The 16,395-nt window shown below is 40.1% G+C and overlaps 4 protein-coding genes across 6 annotated transcripts; 1 reads left to right on the top strand and 3 right to left on the bottom strand.

Annotated features, from left to right (window-relative positions):
* The first annotated feature begins 266 nt into the window (after window positions 1–266).
* On the top strand, window positions 267–3,714 carry LOC136447503 (uncharacterized). Its single transcript, XM_066446498.1, has 7 exons — window positions 267–460; window positions 925–1,018; window positions 1,481–1,605; window positions 1,852–1,930; window positions 2,363–2,457; window positions 2,811–2,937; window positions 3,140–3,714. The coding sequence occupies exons 1-7, from the start codon at window positions 270–272 to the stop codon at window positions 3,209–3,211; spliced, it is 783 nt and encodes a 260-aa protein (XP_066302595.1). The 5' UTR covers window positions 267–269; the 3' UTR covers window positions 3,212–3,714.
* On the bottom strand, window positions 3,497–7,227 carry LOC136447502 (galactose-3-O-sulfotransferase 2-like). Of its 2 annotated transcripts, none has more exons than XM_066446496.1 (4): window positions 6,870–7,227; window positions 5,940–6,136; window positions 5,180–5,261; window positions 3,497–4,870 (listed from the first exon to the last, which is right to left on the bottom strand). In XM_066446496.1, the coding sequence occupies exons 2-4, from the start codon at window positions 6,116–6,118 to the stop codon at window positions 3,815–3,817; spliced, it is 1,317 nt and encodes a 438-aa protein (XP_066302593.1). In that variant the 5' UTR covers window positions 6,119–6,136; window positions 6,870–7,227; the 3' UTR covers window positions 3,497–3,814. The 2 variants fall into 2 exon arrangements, with proteins under 2 accessions (XP_066302593.1, XP_066302594.1); XM_066446497.1 differs by lacking the exon at window positions 6,870–7,227 and adding an exon at window positions 6,470–6,827.
* Window positions 7,228–8,380: 1,153 nt separating this feature from the next.
* On the bottom strand, window positions 8,381–12,266 carry LOC136446964 (galactose-3-O-sulfotransferase 2-like). 2 transcript variants are annotated; one of them, XM_066445623.1, is made up of 5 exons: window positions 11,910–12,266; window positions 10,485–10,676; window positions 10,030–10,089; window positions 9,686–9,767; window positions 8,381–9,428 (listed from the first exon to the last, which is right to left on the bottom strand). In XM_066445623.1, exons 2-5 carry the CDS (start codon window positions 10,661–10,663, stop codon window positions 8,388–8,390), a joined length of 1,362 nt encoding a protein of 453 aa, XP_066301720.1. In that variant the 5' UTR covers window positions 10,664–10,676; window positions 11,910–12,266; the 3' UTR covers window positions 8,381–8,387. The 2 variants fall into 2 exon arrangements, with proteins under 2 accessions (XP_066301720.1, XP_066301721.1); XM_066445624.1 differs by lacking the exon at window positions 11,910–12,266 and adding an exon at window positions 11,009–11,045.
* Window positions 12,267–12,386: 120 nt separating this feature from the next.
* Window positions 12,387–16,271, bottom strand: LOC136446966 (uncharacterized). The gene is made up of 6 exons (XM_066445626.1): window positions 15,536–16,271; window positions 14,977–15,104; window positions 14,744–14,831; window positions 14,334–14,455; window positions 13,078–13,204; window positions 12,387–12,663 (listed from the first exon to the last, which is right to left on the bottom strand). The coding sequence occupies exons 1-6, from the start codon at window positions 15,545–15,547 to the stop codon at window positions 12,604–12,606; spliced, it is 537 nt and encodes a 178-aa protein (XP_066301723.1). The 5' UTR covers window positions 15,548–16,271; the 3' UTR covers window positions 12,387–12,603.
* Between the last annotated feature and the right edge of the window lie 124 nt (window positions 16,272–16,395).

Below are 16,395 nucleotides of genomic sequence, written 5' to 3'. Positions count from 1 at the left end.
TGGCCCGTCCTGACCTCCGCAAATAGTCTTATTGGTAAAAAAATTCAACATAGTTTTTTTAGGTACACAACTTTATTTTTGTTCTGTACAGACGTTTCGACAGCGTATCTGATATCTTCAGCAGTGCAGACTAACAAAAATAAGGTTGTGTAGTTGACGTCCTAAGTTGTACTTTGGTCGCCATATCTTTAATGGCTTGTCCCCACACCAGGTAACGTTATGTTTACACACTCACGTGCTTGTCAGGCGCAGTTGCATTGACTTTCAAAATGGCGGATACAAAACATACAAGACTTTTCGGACGCCAGACACTGGCAGCTTTTCTCGTCGTCTTATCTACTGAGCTGGTTTCTCAAGTCAAGTCACAAACATGCGTGAAGAAGATGTCGTGCGCGTGCGAAATGGACGACAAGTCGGGCTACATAGACCTCACTTCTGTCCAATCGTCGAGTAAACCCAGGTTAGTGACTCTGGAAACTTTAAGCAAACGTAAACAATTAGCTAAGGGCTGAAATTGAATAATTAAACTTGATCACAAACTTTTTCTGATTTACCATATTGGTCGGTCATGTAGGGGCTTTGGCAAAGGCTCAGCCTTTGGTATATTGCATAAGTGCACATGTTTCTCTTAATAGGTAAACTATATTGATATATGACCCTTATAGCTATTATGCCTGGCTATGGCTAAGAAATATAAAGCACAAGTCGTGATGATGTCATCATATACATGGCCTCTGTCTGTCATCAGAATCTGTGAATTTAGCTTCTTGGGCGAACTAAAAGCGAACTAATAAAAACTAAAACTGATTGTGATTGCTCCTTTTTTTGTCGTATATTTGGACATTCAACAGTTGGACATTTAGGCTGAAATTCCAGCCTCCATTATTTTAGTAGTTTACATCACTCTCTCTTTGTCTCTGATAGGTTCAGGGACGTCACCCCCGCGGATTTCGGCCCATGGCTCTACTCCTGGAACCCGTGCGAATCGTTCTCTATGTCTCAGTGCTCCAACGTAGCGGTACATTTCCTTCACGTGTATTTGTTTTCAGGTTCACTTATCATTGAACTTTTTATCCCTTTGTCATCGATCCACAGTTAAGATTTTCAAGTTCTGGCCTGATCACAACTGTGTGTAAAGATGAAGGTCGCATTGCCTTTTTGAGGCCGTAGGGGTAGCGGGTTGTATTGAAAGGCGGAGCCCATTCCTCTCCTTCCACCGCCTTTTACCTCCCCAACCGAAGTCAAATACCCATTTTTACACCTGGTTGGAGTGGGGGAAGTCGTGTTAAGTCCTTAACAAGGACAAAACATCGAGCTTAAAACTTTTAAAGACTCAAAGACCCGCCAAAGTTGTACAGAAAGACCGTAAACAAAGGTGTGCATGTAATGCCATATATAGCCCTATTCTGCAAGGTACAACAAGCACATGACTGTGTTGATTTGTGTATCTTCTTTCCTTCGTTAATGACAAACCACGCAGGCATGTCAGGTCAGCGCCACCGACCCAACGCAGTCCTTCGACATCGGTACTCAAGACTCTGTCACCTTCAACAAGGATGTGAGCGGAAACTGGGTGCTGAGATACACGAGCAGAGATGGACTAAAGTAAGGACATTGTTTATGGATCGGAGGGATCTAGAACTACGAATTAATCTTACCACAGAAATCCTCTATATTCTACTTATATCACACTGCGTGTATATACCATTTTAGACATTTCAGTTTTCAACATATTTTTGGACCAAATTTTACAATTGTATCAATGTCATTGATTGATAGTATATTTTTTTTGTTTTTGTTGGATCAATAAGACAAATAGAAAATGCGATCAGCTTTTTGTTTTTCCGGCAGAAGTCTCGATGTAGTGCTAGAGTGCACACCGGACAGTGATGACCTCACCGTACGCGGTGAAATACAAATGAATGGCTACGTGAGTTTGTTTGTTTATTTGTTTGTTTATTCAACACGTGAGTATCAGCACATCAGAATCAGTTCTTCGAAAACCTGACTGATAATCTGACTTTGCTGCAGAATGTTGTTTTCCCCGTTTGCGAAAAAAAACTATTGTATCATAGAATGAGTTCCTAACTACGTTGCCCGCTATTGTGGTACTGCTCCTTTTTTCCATGTGACAGTTGTCACTCGTTGTTGTCATTATTAAAAGTTTTAAACTATGGATCAATCTATTAAGGACAAACAAGCCAAAGTAATTTCCTATTTTCTACTTTTGCATGAAATCAAAGATGCTGCTGTTTTGATAATTTGTAAATATTGTTTCATTTCAACGTTCACATAGGTAAAATACCAGGAAAGTGCTGCCATGCGTTAGAAATCAATCATTTTTTTTCTTTTTAACATATAGGAATTCACGTTAGGCAGTCGACACAGTTGTGTGAAGCAGGGGCCCTGGCCTGGGCTGGCCGTCAGTATAAGCTTTGGATCCATTTTGTGTATAATGTAAGTTTTTCTTTTTGATACGTAATTCAATCGTTTATGAATACGTTTATTTGAATAAAAAACACATGAGATCACCTCCTTACTGTTATGAAAAGACCTTCGTGTTGCCCCAAAATTTCTAAAACAACAAATGTGTAAAACAATTGCTTTCCATGTACAGTATTCCAAATGCATGTATGAAACAATACAGAAGCTAACGAGACTCCCAGACTGAAGAATTATACAAGAGCCCAGAGTAATATCCCACCGCTGCCACCATGTTGTGCTCTGATGTCCTGATACTCGTTTATATCCAGCTAAGGACAAAGTATGAAGGCAAGATACAATTTGTGGTGCTTCTTCTACCGCAACAGATTCTTCCCAACACTTCTCCTGTACTGTGTTGGAGGAGTCGCCTTTAACAAGTTCGCGAGAGGAAAAGGCGGAAGAGAACTCGTACCTAACGTCTATTTCTGGTCAGAGTTACCAGGAGTAATAAAGGTACGGTCATCGAATATTCATACTTAAAAGCTGCATTTCGTGTTTTCAAACGAGGTGCTATAACAAAAAAATAAGTGTCAGTGTGAATTATAACTGAGAAATCTTAGTTTGTATCTTCATGAAGAACACTTAGATAAGGTTGGTACGTCTCGTAAAGTACCAACATTTGACATTTCTAAACTTTTGAATTTTGCATTTTCAGGACGGCTTCAGGTTTGCAACGAGCACCTGCAGAAGTCCCCGGGCAAGGGACACAACGTATGACAAAATCTGAGGAGCTTTTCTGCACTACAGTTGGGCAATGTTTTTACGTCCTCCTACTGTTGCTTATATGTGGTCAGGTAGATACACCAAAGCAACCGACCGACATTGTTATAGCTTGTATGTAGGTATATCATCAATTGGAAGGCAGTCACAATAGCAATCATATCATATCATGTATATGCATGCTAAATTCAAGCACCCGGAAGTCTAACTGATCCTTCCGTGCACGTTACTGAAGGCATTAAGAGTCATCAAATATTGGGTATACTCAAAACGTAGAAAAGATACTAGTATCTAAATGCAGAATCATTCTTTATTTCATTGGAATCTTGTGTGTGCAATATACACAAAAACATCTCCTGAAAAAGCGAAGGGCTATCAGTATCACTTCAGTTTATGATACAATAGAATCGTTGATTGTAGACACTACAGTCAATTAAAACTTTGAATCAAAGCGCCAAACAGAAATGTTAGAATGTACACTTACAGCATACAACTGTCAAGGTGATAGTCTTCAGTTATACTTAGCTGTGTCAGTGAGTGAGTAACAGTTACTTATAAAGTAAACCTGCTTCTAGAATGATATATAATATCCTATATGACACATCATATCCTAGCCCTTATGATTCTTACCATTTGAGACATGATCATTGTATTGTCTCCTTAGTAGCCCAGCCCATCCAGGCCGTTCTTTTCTTAGCAGTGAGCAGAAATAGACGTTTACAGAAAACTTTGCGTTCCACTTTGACTTCTCAAGCCATAAAACCGGTGGTTTATGCGGTGTCCTACAATAGTGGCCTACTTCATCTAGTATGTGCTTAAACTGTGCCACTTCCTCTACAAAATCATGTCCTTCTTTTGTAATTTCCTTTGATAACTTTGCACGAAAATGGTTGTAGATTGCAAAATCTGCTGCGCTGAAGTTTTTTAAGTTATCCAGCATTTTTTGTGTGAAATTGTTCTTCATGTCAGGCCCCTTCAGTTGAACGGATTCACCTATAAACTTATACGATCTTCTCTTGAGCCTGGTGCCTTTTCTATAGATGATGTCCTTCAGTGACCAACACATGCGACGTTTTAGGAGAACCAGCGATTCGTCTAGTTTCTCTAACACCATTACTGTCGTAAAGTCCTCGTCCAACTTTTCTATGTAACGTTCTACGGCATCCGGATCCGTACGACGTTTTTCTTCTAAGCCAAGGTCAAGCGCAATGCAGTTTCGAATGCAACCGTAATCGTCGATCGAGCCAGCTCCGGTTTTTAGCGGTGGGTGAAAGCGTTTCTCCCAGTACCAAGGATCGCTCATGAATATTTTTACAGGGGGAGTTCTTGTTTTAATGGCATGATCTAACATTCCGGTAAAGAATTTGTGCATGTGGAAATAGTTAAAAGCCGAACCTATTCGACTTGAGGGTTCTCTGAGAATTGTGACGAATCTTGTGTCTGGCGGCATGAGCTTCAGAAACATTTCCTTGTCATAGACGTTGTGGTGGTTGAAGATGTTCCACTGTTTTCCGCCAGGGGTCGCTCTGTAGGACTTGTTTGTGATGCTGTGAGGTTTTCCGATCCACGCCCTCCTAGTACGCCTGGGAAGGGCCACTATCAACTTGTGGTTATAGGCATAGTGGAAGAAGATGGCCTGAATCGTGGAGGAACCACATTTGTGTACCTACAATAAAAGTGATAGTTGATTCTCCAATAAGAGACAAGTACGGTTATCTTCTAAATTGACTAGAAAATTGTGGTACACATCCTTGATAACCATTTTAAGCCCCTTTGCAAAAACTAGAACCAATAGTGCAGTTAAGAAACATGATCGAGACATAAATGATACAGTATGACTGAAAATGAGTTGGGAAGACTGGTATAGTCCGTAGTGTTTTGCATATGACTTTGATGCTTTGATGCTGTCACAGATATGTGTTCTTTTGTCGAGTGTTGCGTGCCATATAAAACTAACATGGACACAAGTACTGACCTTTGCAAACACGAAATTATTCTGCCTGGTACACTGCACCATTGCTGTTTTGTTTGACGTTTCTAGAAGGCTTCCCTTATCCCTGATCCAGGAAAAAAAGATACGACATGAGAAATACACCTGTAAAACAATATAAAGTCATAATATTTGAAGTACAATGATACAACTGGCATTATGCAATATGAAGAAGAAATTGAAGATCAAATACCTCCACGAAATATTCAGTGTTTTTGTAATTTTTTTTTCTTCATTATTATGTGTTTCTCACTATTTCCGTTTGCGCATGCCAGCCTGCGGGCACACTTAGGAGCTGGGCCATGCGCCAAGCCAACATTTCCATCCTGATAGTCTCCGTTTACACCATTTTCCGCCTCACATCCTAACACTCTACTATATTCAAATATCTACGAACACACACCAGGACAAACAACCAATCAAACAAACACTAAGGCCGAAAACAAGACCTCCGTTTCAACGGATGTAACAAAATTTTAGACTTATAGATGCCATAGACAATTCACAGTAAACGTATATGGGCATACCCGTCTCAGTGTGTATATATGTAAATGCTTTACTTGAGGGACTGCACCTGTACGCAGCGACACCTTTAACTGCAGTGCAATGTGAACCAGTCAGAATTGTCATGATAAAAGTGACAGAAAGTCACCGAAACATCGGTTGAATAAAACACTTGCGGTTGTGTCAAAATAGTGTTTTCTATTCGTATATGGGCATGTACAAATGCTTTGAAAGTACTTACTCTGCTGAAGCTGTGAAGTCTGATTGTTTATAGTGAAGAGATAGATCCACGGTAAGGTTCATCAAATGGTAGCTGCGAACTCTGATCGTCTGTGGAAGGTAGTCCCCGGTGTAGAACAGAGCGATCGTCAGTACCGACAGCAGCGACAACACGTTCAGAGCCAAAATCTTCCGGTCCATGTTTAGTGATAGGTTGTACTGAAGAAAGGATTGACACGATTGTAGATCTTAATGATTTCCTGTATATCCTGATCAGTACAAACATACACAACTACAAACACACACACACACACACACATGCGGGCGCGCACACACACACACACACACACACACACACACACACACACACACACACCACACACACACAAACACAAAATCGCCGGAAATTATGCAAAGCGATCGGTATGATAATGCAACCCTATATGAATGCAATCATTCAACTGTGGTTGACTGTCTGGTTAAACAGTACAATCTCAAGTCATATTGAATACTTATGTTCATGTCTACCATCCCCGTCACGTTAGTACTTACACGTGTACGTTAACAATAACGCACGATGGGCCACATCAACGTGTAGCAAAAAATAGGATTGACCAGGACAACCGGAGGGACTAAACAAACATGGCCGACGTACTGTTGTTAAAGGGCAGCCAGACTCTCATATCATCACTCAAGCGGAACGATTTCCGACTTTACCCGAAGGCTCATTTCGCAACAGGGCCACCTGTGGACGGTGGAGTAGGTGAATGCCCCCCAGGGTGGAGATCTGTCAGGCTATAATCACTGTAGGGCTGAAGCCCACGACCCCCTCTCCTGGGACAGGCCATGTATAGACGGCCCATTTCGTAGTAGAAGTTTTATGACAGAAGTATGTAGAAATAACCTCAACCCGCCGTGACCTTATACGATCTGATAGAAAGAGTGTACTTACATTCCTGTTCGTAGAAGAAGGCTAAAGACTTTCTGAAGAAGGTTCTGTCTGGCGTGTATCCGTGTACTCCTCGTGTGTTTTCTTAATGCTCGGATTTTGATTAATAGGCGCTTCAACTAGTACATGTACTTTCAAAGGCGTGAAGAACTTGCTCGACCAGGTACCCGTCCTGACCAATGAGTCGGATATAATTGCTGACCTTCGGGACACCCTCTCTTACGTCAAGCACGAGGCGGTCACACGTCAGAACTGTGCACAACACTTCAGCTGTTCCTTTCGCAGCCGTTGTGCGTCTAGTTTCCGACATATTTTAGAGGAGAGGTGCAAGTCTGTCCCTTTGTGGAACCCGTTATCAGTTATAACGATCATTAATTATGATGATGATCTTTATTTGCACGCCCACATTGACTAAATGAAGTTTCACTCAATCACATAAAGCATTTACGTAAATAATCAGTATTTGCAGTGTCCCCGAATAGTGGGATAAACAATACAACCAAAGTTATGCTACACTAAATCTATCGTTTATAGTTAAATATAAAAGGATATACTGACCGTTGAGTCTATCGTTTACATGTCTCTGCGTTGTTTGTTTTTTGTACATTGTTGTCGGAGGATGTCAGTACATAATCCTTTTTCGTCGACGTCATTTACTAACTGTTTAGATCGTGTATCTAAATTCAGGACACTGATAAAACAATACTGCCTGAGAAATTCTTGATTTCAAATGTAAACCTGTGTTTTATCTACCTAAGGGCCCGATGTGTGGAAATGTCCGGACATTAGGTTGTGTATCAACGTACATATAGTCTGATAATGATCTTAAGGAGTGATCTGTCTGAATTTGTGGCGTTGTGTTGACGTAACATTTAGGGTTTATGGCCCAGAACATAGAGGCCGTGGGTTCGAATCCCCTGACATGCCACTGATGCTGTGCCCTTGCTGTTTACACGACTTTTCTCACTCTACCCAGGTGTAACAATGGATACCTGACTTCGGTTGGTGAGGTAAAGGGCGGTGGAAGGGAAGGATTGGGCTCCGCCTTTCAATACCGTGTCCTAAACACAGTGGATAATAACCCACTGCCTCTTCACGGCCTGAAAAGACTTTACCTGTCTAAATGGACTTCAAAATCGTCTATCGGACATGGACTTTGACCTCTTGAAGTGTTCTAATACTTTGCAAACCTGAAATTGAAGGACACTGCAATAGATTTTTATTGTGTGTGTGATGCAGTGATTTTCTGCAACTCCTGCATTTGTTTACTTAAATGTGTTTGTTGCATACAACGAAGAAGATTCAATCTTACGATGTTACAATTCAAAGATATAATTGTCAAATGGTGAAGAAAATGTATAATTGCAAATATTAAACAGAATCAGATATAGAACACACCATACACAATATAAAATGATATTATATGTAATTACAATGATCATTACTAGTATATACATATAGGTAATTAAGTATTCATGGACTAATCATTTCTTGTGTATAAATGGCTCCATGTCTTCCGGTTTATTTTTGTTTATCTATGCTATCATAATAGTGTTCTCGTAAAATCTTATCCCAGCCTGGTCTTTCTTCGCTCAACAGTTGACAGTAGTTCTCGTTTATAGAAAACCGTGTGTTCCATTTTGTCTCCTTAAACCATGCTTGCTTTGGTTTACGTGTAGATTTACAGTAAGAGGCTACTTTGCCTAATACGTTCTTAAAGTGCTCAACTTCTTCGAGAAAGTTCTGTCCTTCTTCATCAATGTCTTTTACAAGCTTCTCAAAGAAAAAGCTGTATATCTTAAAGTCAATGTTGCTGTAAGTTTCGTAGTTATGTCGCATTTTCTCAGTAAAATCTGTTTTGAGGGCAGACCCACGAAATCGTACATCTTCAACTTTGACAACGTATGGTCTCTTCTTGAACTTCTTTTTCTCCCAGAAGATGATATCCTGGAGAGACCAACACATTCGCCTTTTCAAAAGCACCAACGATTCTTCCAGCTTCTCCAAAATCATCACTGTCGTGAAATCTTTGTCTAGATTTTCTATGTACCGTTTTACGGCATCAGGGTTGTTGTATTGACTTTTCTCCATTCCGAGATCTTGTGCCATGCAATTCTGGATACAGCCGAGGTCGTTGAGCCCACCATAAGCCGAGCGTACTGGATGGAAGCGTTTCTCCCAATACCAAGGATCGCTCAAGAATGTCTGAATAGGTGACCGCCTGATTTTAACAGAGACGTTTACCATATTTGTGAAGTATCTATGTAGACTGAAATAATTAAAAGCTGAACTTAGTCGGCTTATGGGTTGTCTGAGAATCGTGACGAAATTTGTGTCTGGTGGCATGAGCTTCAGAAACATATCTTTGTCATAAACTTGGTGGTGGTTAAAGATGTTCCACTGTTTGCCGCCAGGGGTCGGTATGTAGGACTTGCTCGTGATGCTGTGAGGTTTTCCGATCCACGCTTTGCGAAAGTGTCTTGGGAGAGCCACTATCAGCTTATGGCTGTAGCCGTAGTGGAAGAAAATGGACTGAATTGTGGTCGAGCCACACTTGTGCACCTGCGAAACGAAAACAAATTTCTACGTGTAACTCTTAACGTTTACTGGTTCTATAACTACAAGCTGGGCTTCTACATTCTCACCTCCTACTTCAACGAAAAGGTCCAAGCATACCATAATACATTATCCCCTTCCTATGAATCCACACGTCGCCGGTGTTTTTTTTTTCAACATCCCCCTTGTTTCAGTTCGCAATGGTATTAGAAATCAATCTAATATTCCGTTTTCTGAGCATAAAACACAAGATAGATTCTGACCTTTGCGAAAACGAAGTTGTTCTGTCTGACACATGGTATTGTTTTGTTTGGCGTTTGTACATGGTTTTGGTCTTCGTTGATCCTGTGAAAAACAAGAAGCATACGTGACGAAGACTGTAATTATCAAAATGTAAAGATTATAAAGATACATAGATACACTCTTTACAAGTTATTAGGTGGTTATTAGGTAGTACGACACTGGGTTGAAAAACAAAAGACTGTCAATGATTTAATGGCCTCAAGAAGTGCCTTAGGAAGAATCTTTTATATCAAATACATGTCTTCACGTTTATGTCAGCCCCAAAGTTGACGTTTCTAAATGTAAACAGGTAAAACGATCTTACTTCAGTGTTCGACTGCTTTTTGTGATTTCGGGATCATTCTGGACCGAGGGGTGATTTGACCTGTAGATAATTATGTAAATACACAATTACCACATGGTGGAAATGATTAACCTATAACTGACTCGCCCAATTACTCAAGGATATCTCGACAGCAACACTTCTAACAAAAAGTATTCCAGTACAAACTTACAGGTTTGATGTTTAAATTGACTTTCTACACTGTGAACAAGTACCTATAGTAAATAATATATGATAACGTGTTAGGTAAGGCTACTAAGGAGTATCTCAAAACTACAGATTATGTCGGTGACATCCTTTTGTTTACATAAGGCCCTGACATATCGCTTTACTTAAATATATTAAGAAACCGGAAAGTTCTTAAAATTACGCAATGATATACACACATGTAGATTTTTAATCTCAACGCATACATGATTTCAGATCTCAGTACTCACGGGATAGAAGAGGAAACACCCGGCTGTGTTGGTTGGAAAGCCAATTCCGGAGACAGGTTGAGAGAATGATCGTTCAAAACGAATCGTGTCTGTATCCCGAAGTTTCCAGTGTGGAAAATAATGACAGACGAGAGCGATAGCAATGACAAAGTCACGAATGCTGAAAGTTTCCGACCCATATTGTAGTTGCCACTGTAAGACAAAAAAGATCTTGATTTTAAATATACAACAGTTACAAGGGCATGTTAAACAATACCAAAAAAACATATATAGATATGCTAGAATCAAAAATCCCTACTCGCTGACTTGCACTTTAGTAATTTTTAGATTTTTCTTCCGAATGACAGTTACTAACACCTGGATCAAGATGGCCGTCTATACTTCCATCAGACAATTTTATGGAATGTAGGTGAACCTTTGACAACTGCTATATTGCAGGTGACACTGGAAACAGTCATTTCATGCTCTGATATGCGGTCGGCTGACCTCCCCTCCACATACCGATCTAAATTAGCTGACGTTACCTTGTTTCAAAGGAGAACGCGGTAAACTATAGCAAAGCACGATATTTGGCTTCCTTTCTCTGAGTCTCGCAACGTTGAAGAAAAATTTCCAGGCTTAAACGATTGAATAGATGATTTCTTCGCCAAATCCTCGTCAGATGTTGCATTGTAACTTATGCTGGCACAGCCATGAAGACAAACAAGTTCTTTCAAGAAATGTCCTTTGTTTCTGACCCTTCCAAGAATACATTAAGAGACAATAGAAGCCTACCCGACCGGGTGCTTGACCTATTTTGAACTAAGGAAAACATGATTAAATACTGTTAGAAAGGAAGGGGGAAGAATATAGTTCTTTCACTACTATATCCCTTCTTTTTTGAGCAGAAAATGTTATTTCTGAAATAAGATCCGGCGACGAGTGAGATACTAAAACGATTAAATGTACCATTTGCATGTAATTTTTCCGTTTTAATATTAACACCGGTGTTGGTTGTGAAATTATATTGTTGGGCCTTGCATAGGTATAGCGTTAAGAAAACCACTGTGAAGCCCACGTCTGTCAAATTATAAACTTTTTATTTTTCATCTCATTCTCTGTACATACTAGTAGTTTCTTGGGTAGGCTAGAGAACTAAGTGCTGTCGCTTTTCCTATATACTATTAGGAAGAAAGCTTATCAATAAGCTAGTTCGGAGTTGCTACTACGCATGTGCAGTGTCAAAGGTGAAGGCCCCCGCGACGAAAACAAGACCCGTCTGGGCGTTGTTATGCAAATCGAGACAATGTGGAGGCGAGCACTGTTTCCGTCGCGGGGGCCTTCACCTTTGACACTGCACATGCGTAGTAGCAACTCCGAACTAGCTTATTGTCGGCATCGCTGACAGTGTCCCCTTGAATGAATAGTTTGAACGAACTCACATACCTTGGACTCAAAATCACCGTCCAGATTGTTGTGTTTTGATAAATGGTAACTTCTTATATGTCCTCCCTTCGAATGGCTGCACTTTATCGGTCAGAACGTGACACGTTTTGTGCATGTTGTCCTGAATACACCCATGTTTTAAACCATTCTTCTGTTTTGTCATCGACACACGTAGGTGGTCTTTCCTGAATTACTTCTGCAATTAGCATATCTGAAGGCCCCGTGACGTCAAAGAATGATCAGGTGTACTAGATATACTAGTAATAGCGGCCTTGAGATGGGTATCGCTACGCAGTTTCTGCGCACCAGTTCTGTGGTCCATTGTAGTCTCAGTTAGGATGGGTCAGTTACGTTGGCGAAAGTAGTGACTAGAGGGCTCGTCATAAGGATTGGAAATGTAAGATGCTATGTGTCGTCGACGGTAAAACTTAACAATGGGGACCTCATATGTAGATAGACCTAATGAAAGACATAATATAGATAGATAGTTCAAGTTTATTTCGAATACTTGTGTACACTGTTTCATTTTAAACATTCTTACTTTGCTATACCGGTTTCGCTGATCACTATAATATCTACATCTTGAAAGAAAATTACTCGTTTTAGTCTTGTCTTAAACATGTAGACTATATAGATTCTAATTTTTATACGCTGACAATGACATTGTAATTGGCATTTGACAAATATGATGAAGCTACATTTTCTCGTAACTGGATTGTTTGCGAATCGGTGAAATCGTAAACAGAAATCCGTCCTGTAAAAAAAGGGAAAGATAAAAGCACATTAATAACTATCAACTTTTAAAGAATATCAAAGCCATGCCATTATCTTAAATCTGCATTAAACCGTTACGATATTACATTTTTGTTTACTAGTACTTATCAAATTATACCCCCCCCCCCCCCACTAGAGGTCGGTACTGTGCTGCAACTGCTAAGTGACCAAAGATTTGACAGATTGTCTAACAAATTTCAAAGAAAAGGACCGCATTTATGTACTACTACGGTCTGTATGTTAAATCCTGTGTTTAAATCTTGCATCATATTCCAATCAAGGGTCACACAAATCCAATTTTACCAGCTAGTGGAAAGGCGACCTTACTGCACTTCTCTAACTTGATCATATAACGGTTATAATATACTTATAAACAGAAGCGGCATACATGTACCTTTATTAGCCCTGGTAACGACGCCCAGAACTCCATGTTAGGTACGACATCCTTGCCCTCCTTCTGACGAGCGTACTTGTTGAGAAGTACGCCACCCACGATGTAGATGAACACGGTGGGAAAGAAACTGCAAGAAAACAGACTTGACAATGAAATCTAAATCCTTGTGTATATCCTCTATACATACCAGTGTAGAAGTGATATACCTACAGAGGTGGAGAGTGTTTGTTGTTCGCCAGGTAGCATGACTTATTATGACTGATGAAGAATAAGTTCATTTCAGAGATATGAGTTAAGTAACGATTAAAGGAATCAAATGAAAAAAAAGACCATTCCGCTTTTGTAAAAGCTGAGTTTGACTGCATTGTCACTCACACCACATGAGCAGATAGACGTGTTTGTTGGTCTTGTCCCAAATTAAATTTACGATAACATACAACTATACTCATCTAAAACTGTGTACAACATTTGCCCGCAAACTCTTACGCTCACAGACATTCAGAGCATGGTTGTCCCCCCGCCGTGGTGACGTAAGTGCCCGAGAAACTCGATCGAGCAACCAGTTAGTCACCACCAAAACGAGAACAGAACGATACAAAAAAAGCCCCATACCCTATATGGTATCACTGCTCAACACAAAAACAGACTGACCATAGCTCTACCCAACTTGAACAATACTTGATTGATATCCGAACAATGTAGCTTTCAGATTTCAACATTTGTCCACACGCCCCGTCTGATCTGATAGCCAAAAATCATATCAGATGTATGTATAGTCACGAATATGTGAATATTTTCAGTTTAGTTATAAATTTAGATAACAATGATATGTGCAATAATTTTTAATGATAATAGATAATTTTAAAATGAATGTGTTACCGTCTTAGTGTATTGGTTCTGCGTAGTCTAATTGTCGACATTTGTATGTAACACACAGTGCAATTCAGCTGACTATCTATGTTATATACTTGTTGGCTGCGAGTCTGTTTATGTTCATGGTGTAAAGTTTGAATTTGAGTAATAAACCAAATCATCATCATCATCTTTATAAACGTGGGACTATTCCTTCGCCACTGCTTCAAACCCCTAGCGATGTGCGTAGAAACATCAGATATATTCATAGAATAGACATTTGTTACGTACACCTTTTTTTGTATTATTGCAGTATCTGTAAGCACAAGTACCTTTGCAATTAGCCTACGGGCATTACTTTCCAAATGAAGAAATTATAAACTATAAACTTTGTCGACACGTACACGATACAGAGGATCGTCCCGATGCTGACGTTCACAGTGACTATGATGGGTCCCGGTCCTGGTCCGCCTGTAGGTCCGGGGCCGCCCTGTTTACAACAGTACGGGCTTTCCAAACAGAAGTCCTGTGAAAAATTACATGAAAACTGTTGAGTATCGCAGTAGCTTTGTATGTTGTTCGTTGACAGTTCGTTGCTAAATCGTTTAGATAATCTTTATCCAACGTGATTGAGTGTCTGAGTGTGTATGTGTGTGTGTGTGTGTGTGTGGATTATGTATGTGTATGTGTGTGTGTGTGTGTGTGTGTGTGTGTGTGTTTGTGTGTGTGTGTGTGTGTGTGTACGTGTGCGTGTGCGTGTGTGTGTGTGTGTGTGCGTGTGTGTGTGCTTCTTCTCCGCGGCGTTCTTACGTACATAGTAATTGAAGTATGACGGGTCCTCCCCGTCCACTGTAAATGTCGTGGTTCCAGAAGTGCTGCAGATCAGGGAGATTTTCGTCGTTCTAAAAAAGAAAGAATAATCTTTAGAAATGGCTATTCTACTCTACCTCTATGGATTATGGTGATACATATAACATTGTGTCATGTCTAAACAATAAGCGTCAATAGAGCATTTCAGTATTGCTAAGAGAGAAAGATTACCTTTACCTTTCGTAAGATAAGCTGTTGTAGTATAACGCTATTCCAGATCCGGTAGTATCCGGTTGGAAATCTGCGTTTTCGTGCACACCGAGGTCATAGGCCTCTGACGGGTCCGTCTGGCCGACTTGACAGACCTGTGAAAAGAGGGAAACATTAAAAAAAACATGTCACAAAATGAAAGATTACGTCTTTCGTTTTACGAGTTTCCTTCAAATACCAACTCGAGGTATCTAATGATTGTAATTCTAAATTCTAAAACTGTGTACTTATTGGATCAAGTAGAGGGATTGTTGTGAATGCTATTTGTTGTTATGTCACAAACCACTGGGCCCTAAAGTAAAACCTTTAGATCGGTTTCACGTACGGTCAACTTCTCGTACCAGATGGTGCATATATAGGGCGGTGCCCATCTCCGTTTCAATAGCCCTTGGGCCACACAACTTTGTTCAAGCACTTAAGCAGGGTCTACTGGTCAACCGGTAGTTGCGTGTGTTCAACGTCCATACTCTTTCCCAAATGCCGAGTGCTAAGCAGAGGAAGCGGAGTTAATAGAAATATTACATACAGCGACACCCATACATCCCGACTTGCTGAAGGCGTAGCACGGGTTCCAGGAGTAGGTGAAGAGGTCAGGATACGACTCTGCGTAATAGTCCTCGTACCTGGTAAGACATACAGAAATCGATTAACATAAGGAAGAATTTTTTTCAATTTATTGCAATTGTAACTGGTACAGTGCATGGCAGCTTGCATACATGGCAGTTGAACCATTGCTAATATCGGGAACCAATTTAAGTGAACTAATCTAATCTGTAATTAATGATACGGAGGATGTAGATAAAAGATTTATTGCAAATGAATTAATGTGTTTGTAAGGTTGGTCAGTAATGGATAGAATAGATCATAGGAAGGGCAGTCATGTGCAACTGCTAAAATAAGGCTAGATCAATTTTAGATGAATTAAAAAATATCAGTCTGGAGTTTTGATACAAGTTTGATTTTGGGCCAAAAGACCAAAACTAGTGTCAAGTTTAGACATTAGATCGCTGCCAGTGTTGAAGTTACCCTGATCTATACCGGCTAATACCGCTTCTAAAGGCGTCTTGAAAGTTGTGGGTCTATTAACGAACTATGTGACAGAAAAATACAGAGAACAACATTTATATTCATTAGCTGAGCAATATATAGGCCCAAACCTGTACTTTGGACGTTTCCAGACCTAAATACACATCAACGTGTATGTGCGCTCACGTGTCAGGCACGGTGAGAATTGGATATTGACTTTCGATATAACCTTTGCCCTGATCAATTAACCAAGATTGATTGGTCCAATTGAAAAAACAAAAACGTCTTCTTTATTTTCAAAACTGTTTTATTTTTCAAACCTTCCAGCCACTATTACAGTTGACTAGATGTCTAATATCG

Source organism: Branchiostoma lanceolatum, chromosome 13 (assembly GCF_035083965.1).
Source record: "Branchiostoma lanceolatum isolate klBraLanc5 chromosome 13, klBraLanc5.hap2, whole genome shotgun sequence".
NCBI lineage: Eukaryota > Metazoa > Chordata > Leptocardii > Amphioxiformes > Branchiostomatidae > Branchiostoma > Branchiostoma lanceolatum.
The sequence above is the reverse complement of the archived record's forward strand: the minus strand, read 5'-3'. Positions and strand labels throughout refer to the sequence as shown.

What these genes read in the sequence shown, in the direction of transcription:
- LOC136446966 (XM_066445626.1), bottom strand. An exon ending in GGGACGATCCTCTGTATCGT is followed by an intron (nt 13,205 to 14,333) that starts GTACGTGTCGAC and finishes GTTTTCTTGCAG; the next exon opens with TTTCTTTCCCACCGTGTTCA. An exon ending in CGTTACCAGGGCTAATAAAG is followed by an intron (nt 12,664 to 13,077) that starts GTACATGTATGC and finishes CTTTTTTTACAG; the next exon opens with GACGGATTTCTGTTTACGAT.
- LOC136447503 (XM_066446498.1), top strand. Translation starts at nt 270, where the DNA reads ATGGCGGATACAAAACATACAAGACTTTTCGGACGCCAGACACTGGCA. An exon ending in GGATCCATTTTGTGTATAAT is followed by an intron (nt 2,458 to 2,810) that starts GTAAGTTTTTCT and finishes CTACCGCAACAG; the next exon opens with ATTCTTCCCAACACTTCTCC. An exon ending in AGTTACCAGGAGTAATAAAG is followed by an intron (nt 2,938 to 3,139) that starts GTACGGTCATCG and finishes TTGCATTTTCAG; the next exon opens with GACGGCTTCAGGTTTGCAAC.
- LOC136446964 (XM_066445623.1), bottom strand. Translation starts at nt 10,663, where the DNA reads ATGGGTCGGAAACTTTCAGCATTCGTGACTTTGTCATTGCTATCGCTC. An exon ending in GGTGTTTCCTCTTCTATCCC is followed by an intron (nt 10,090 to 10,484) that starts GTGAGTACTGAG and finishes AATTATCTACAG; the next exon opens with GTCAAATCACCCCTCGGTCC. An exon ending in AAAAGCAGTCGAACACTGAA is followed by an intron (nt 9,768 to 10,029) that starts GTAAGATCGTTT and finishes TGTTTTTCACAG; the next exon opens with GATCAACGAAGACCAAAACC.
- LOC136447502 (XM_066446496.1), bottom strand. Translation starts at nt 6,118, where the DNA reads ATGGACCGGAAGATTTTGGCTCTGAACGTGTTGTCGCTGCTGTCGGTA. An exon ending in GACTTCACAGCTTCAGCAGA is followed by an intron (nt 5,262 to 5,939) that starts GTAAGTACTTTC and finishes TTCCTGGATCAG; the next exon opens with GGATAAGGGAAGCCTTCTAG. An exon ending in ATAATTTCGTGTTTGCAAAG is followed by an intron (nt 4,871 to 5,179) that starts GTCAGTACTTGT and finishes CTTTTATTGTAG; the next exon opens with GTACACAAATGTGGTTCCTC.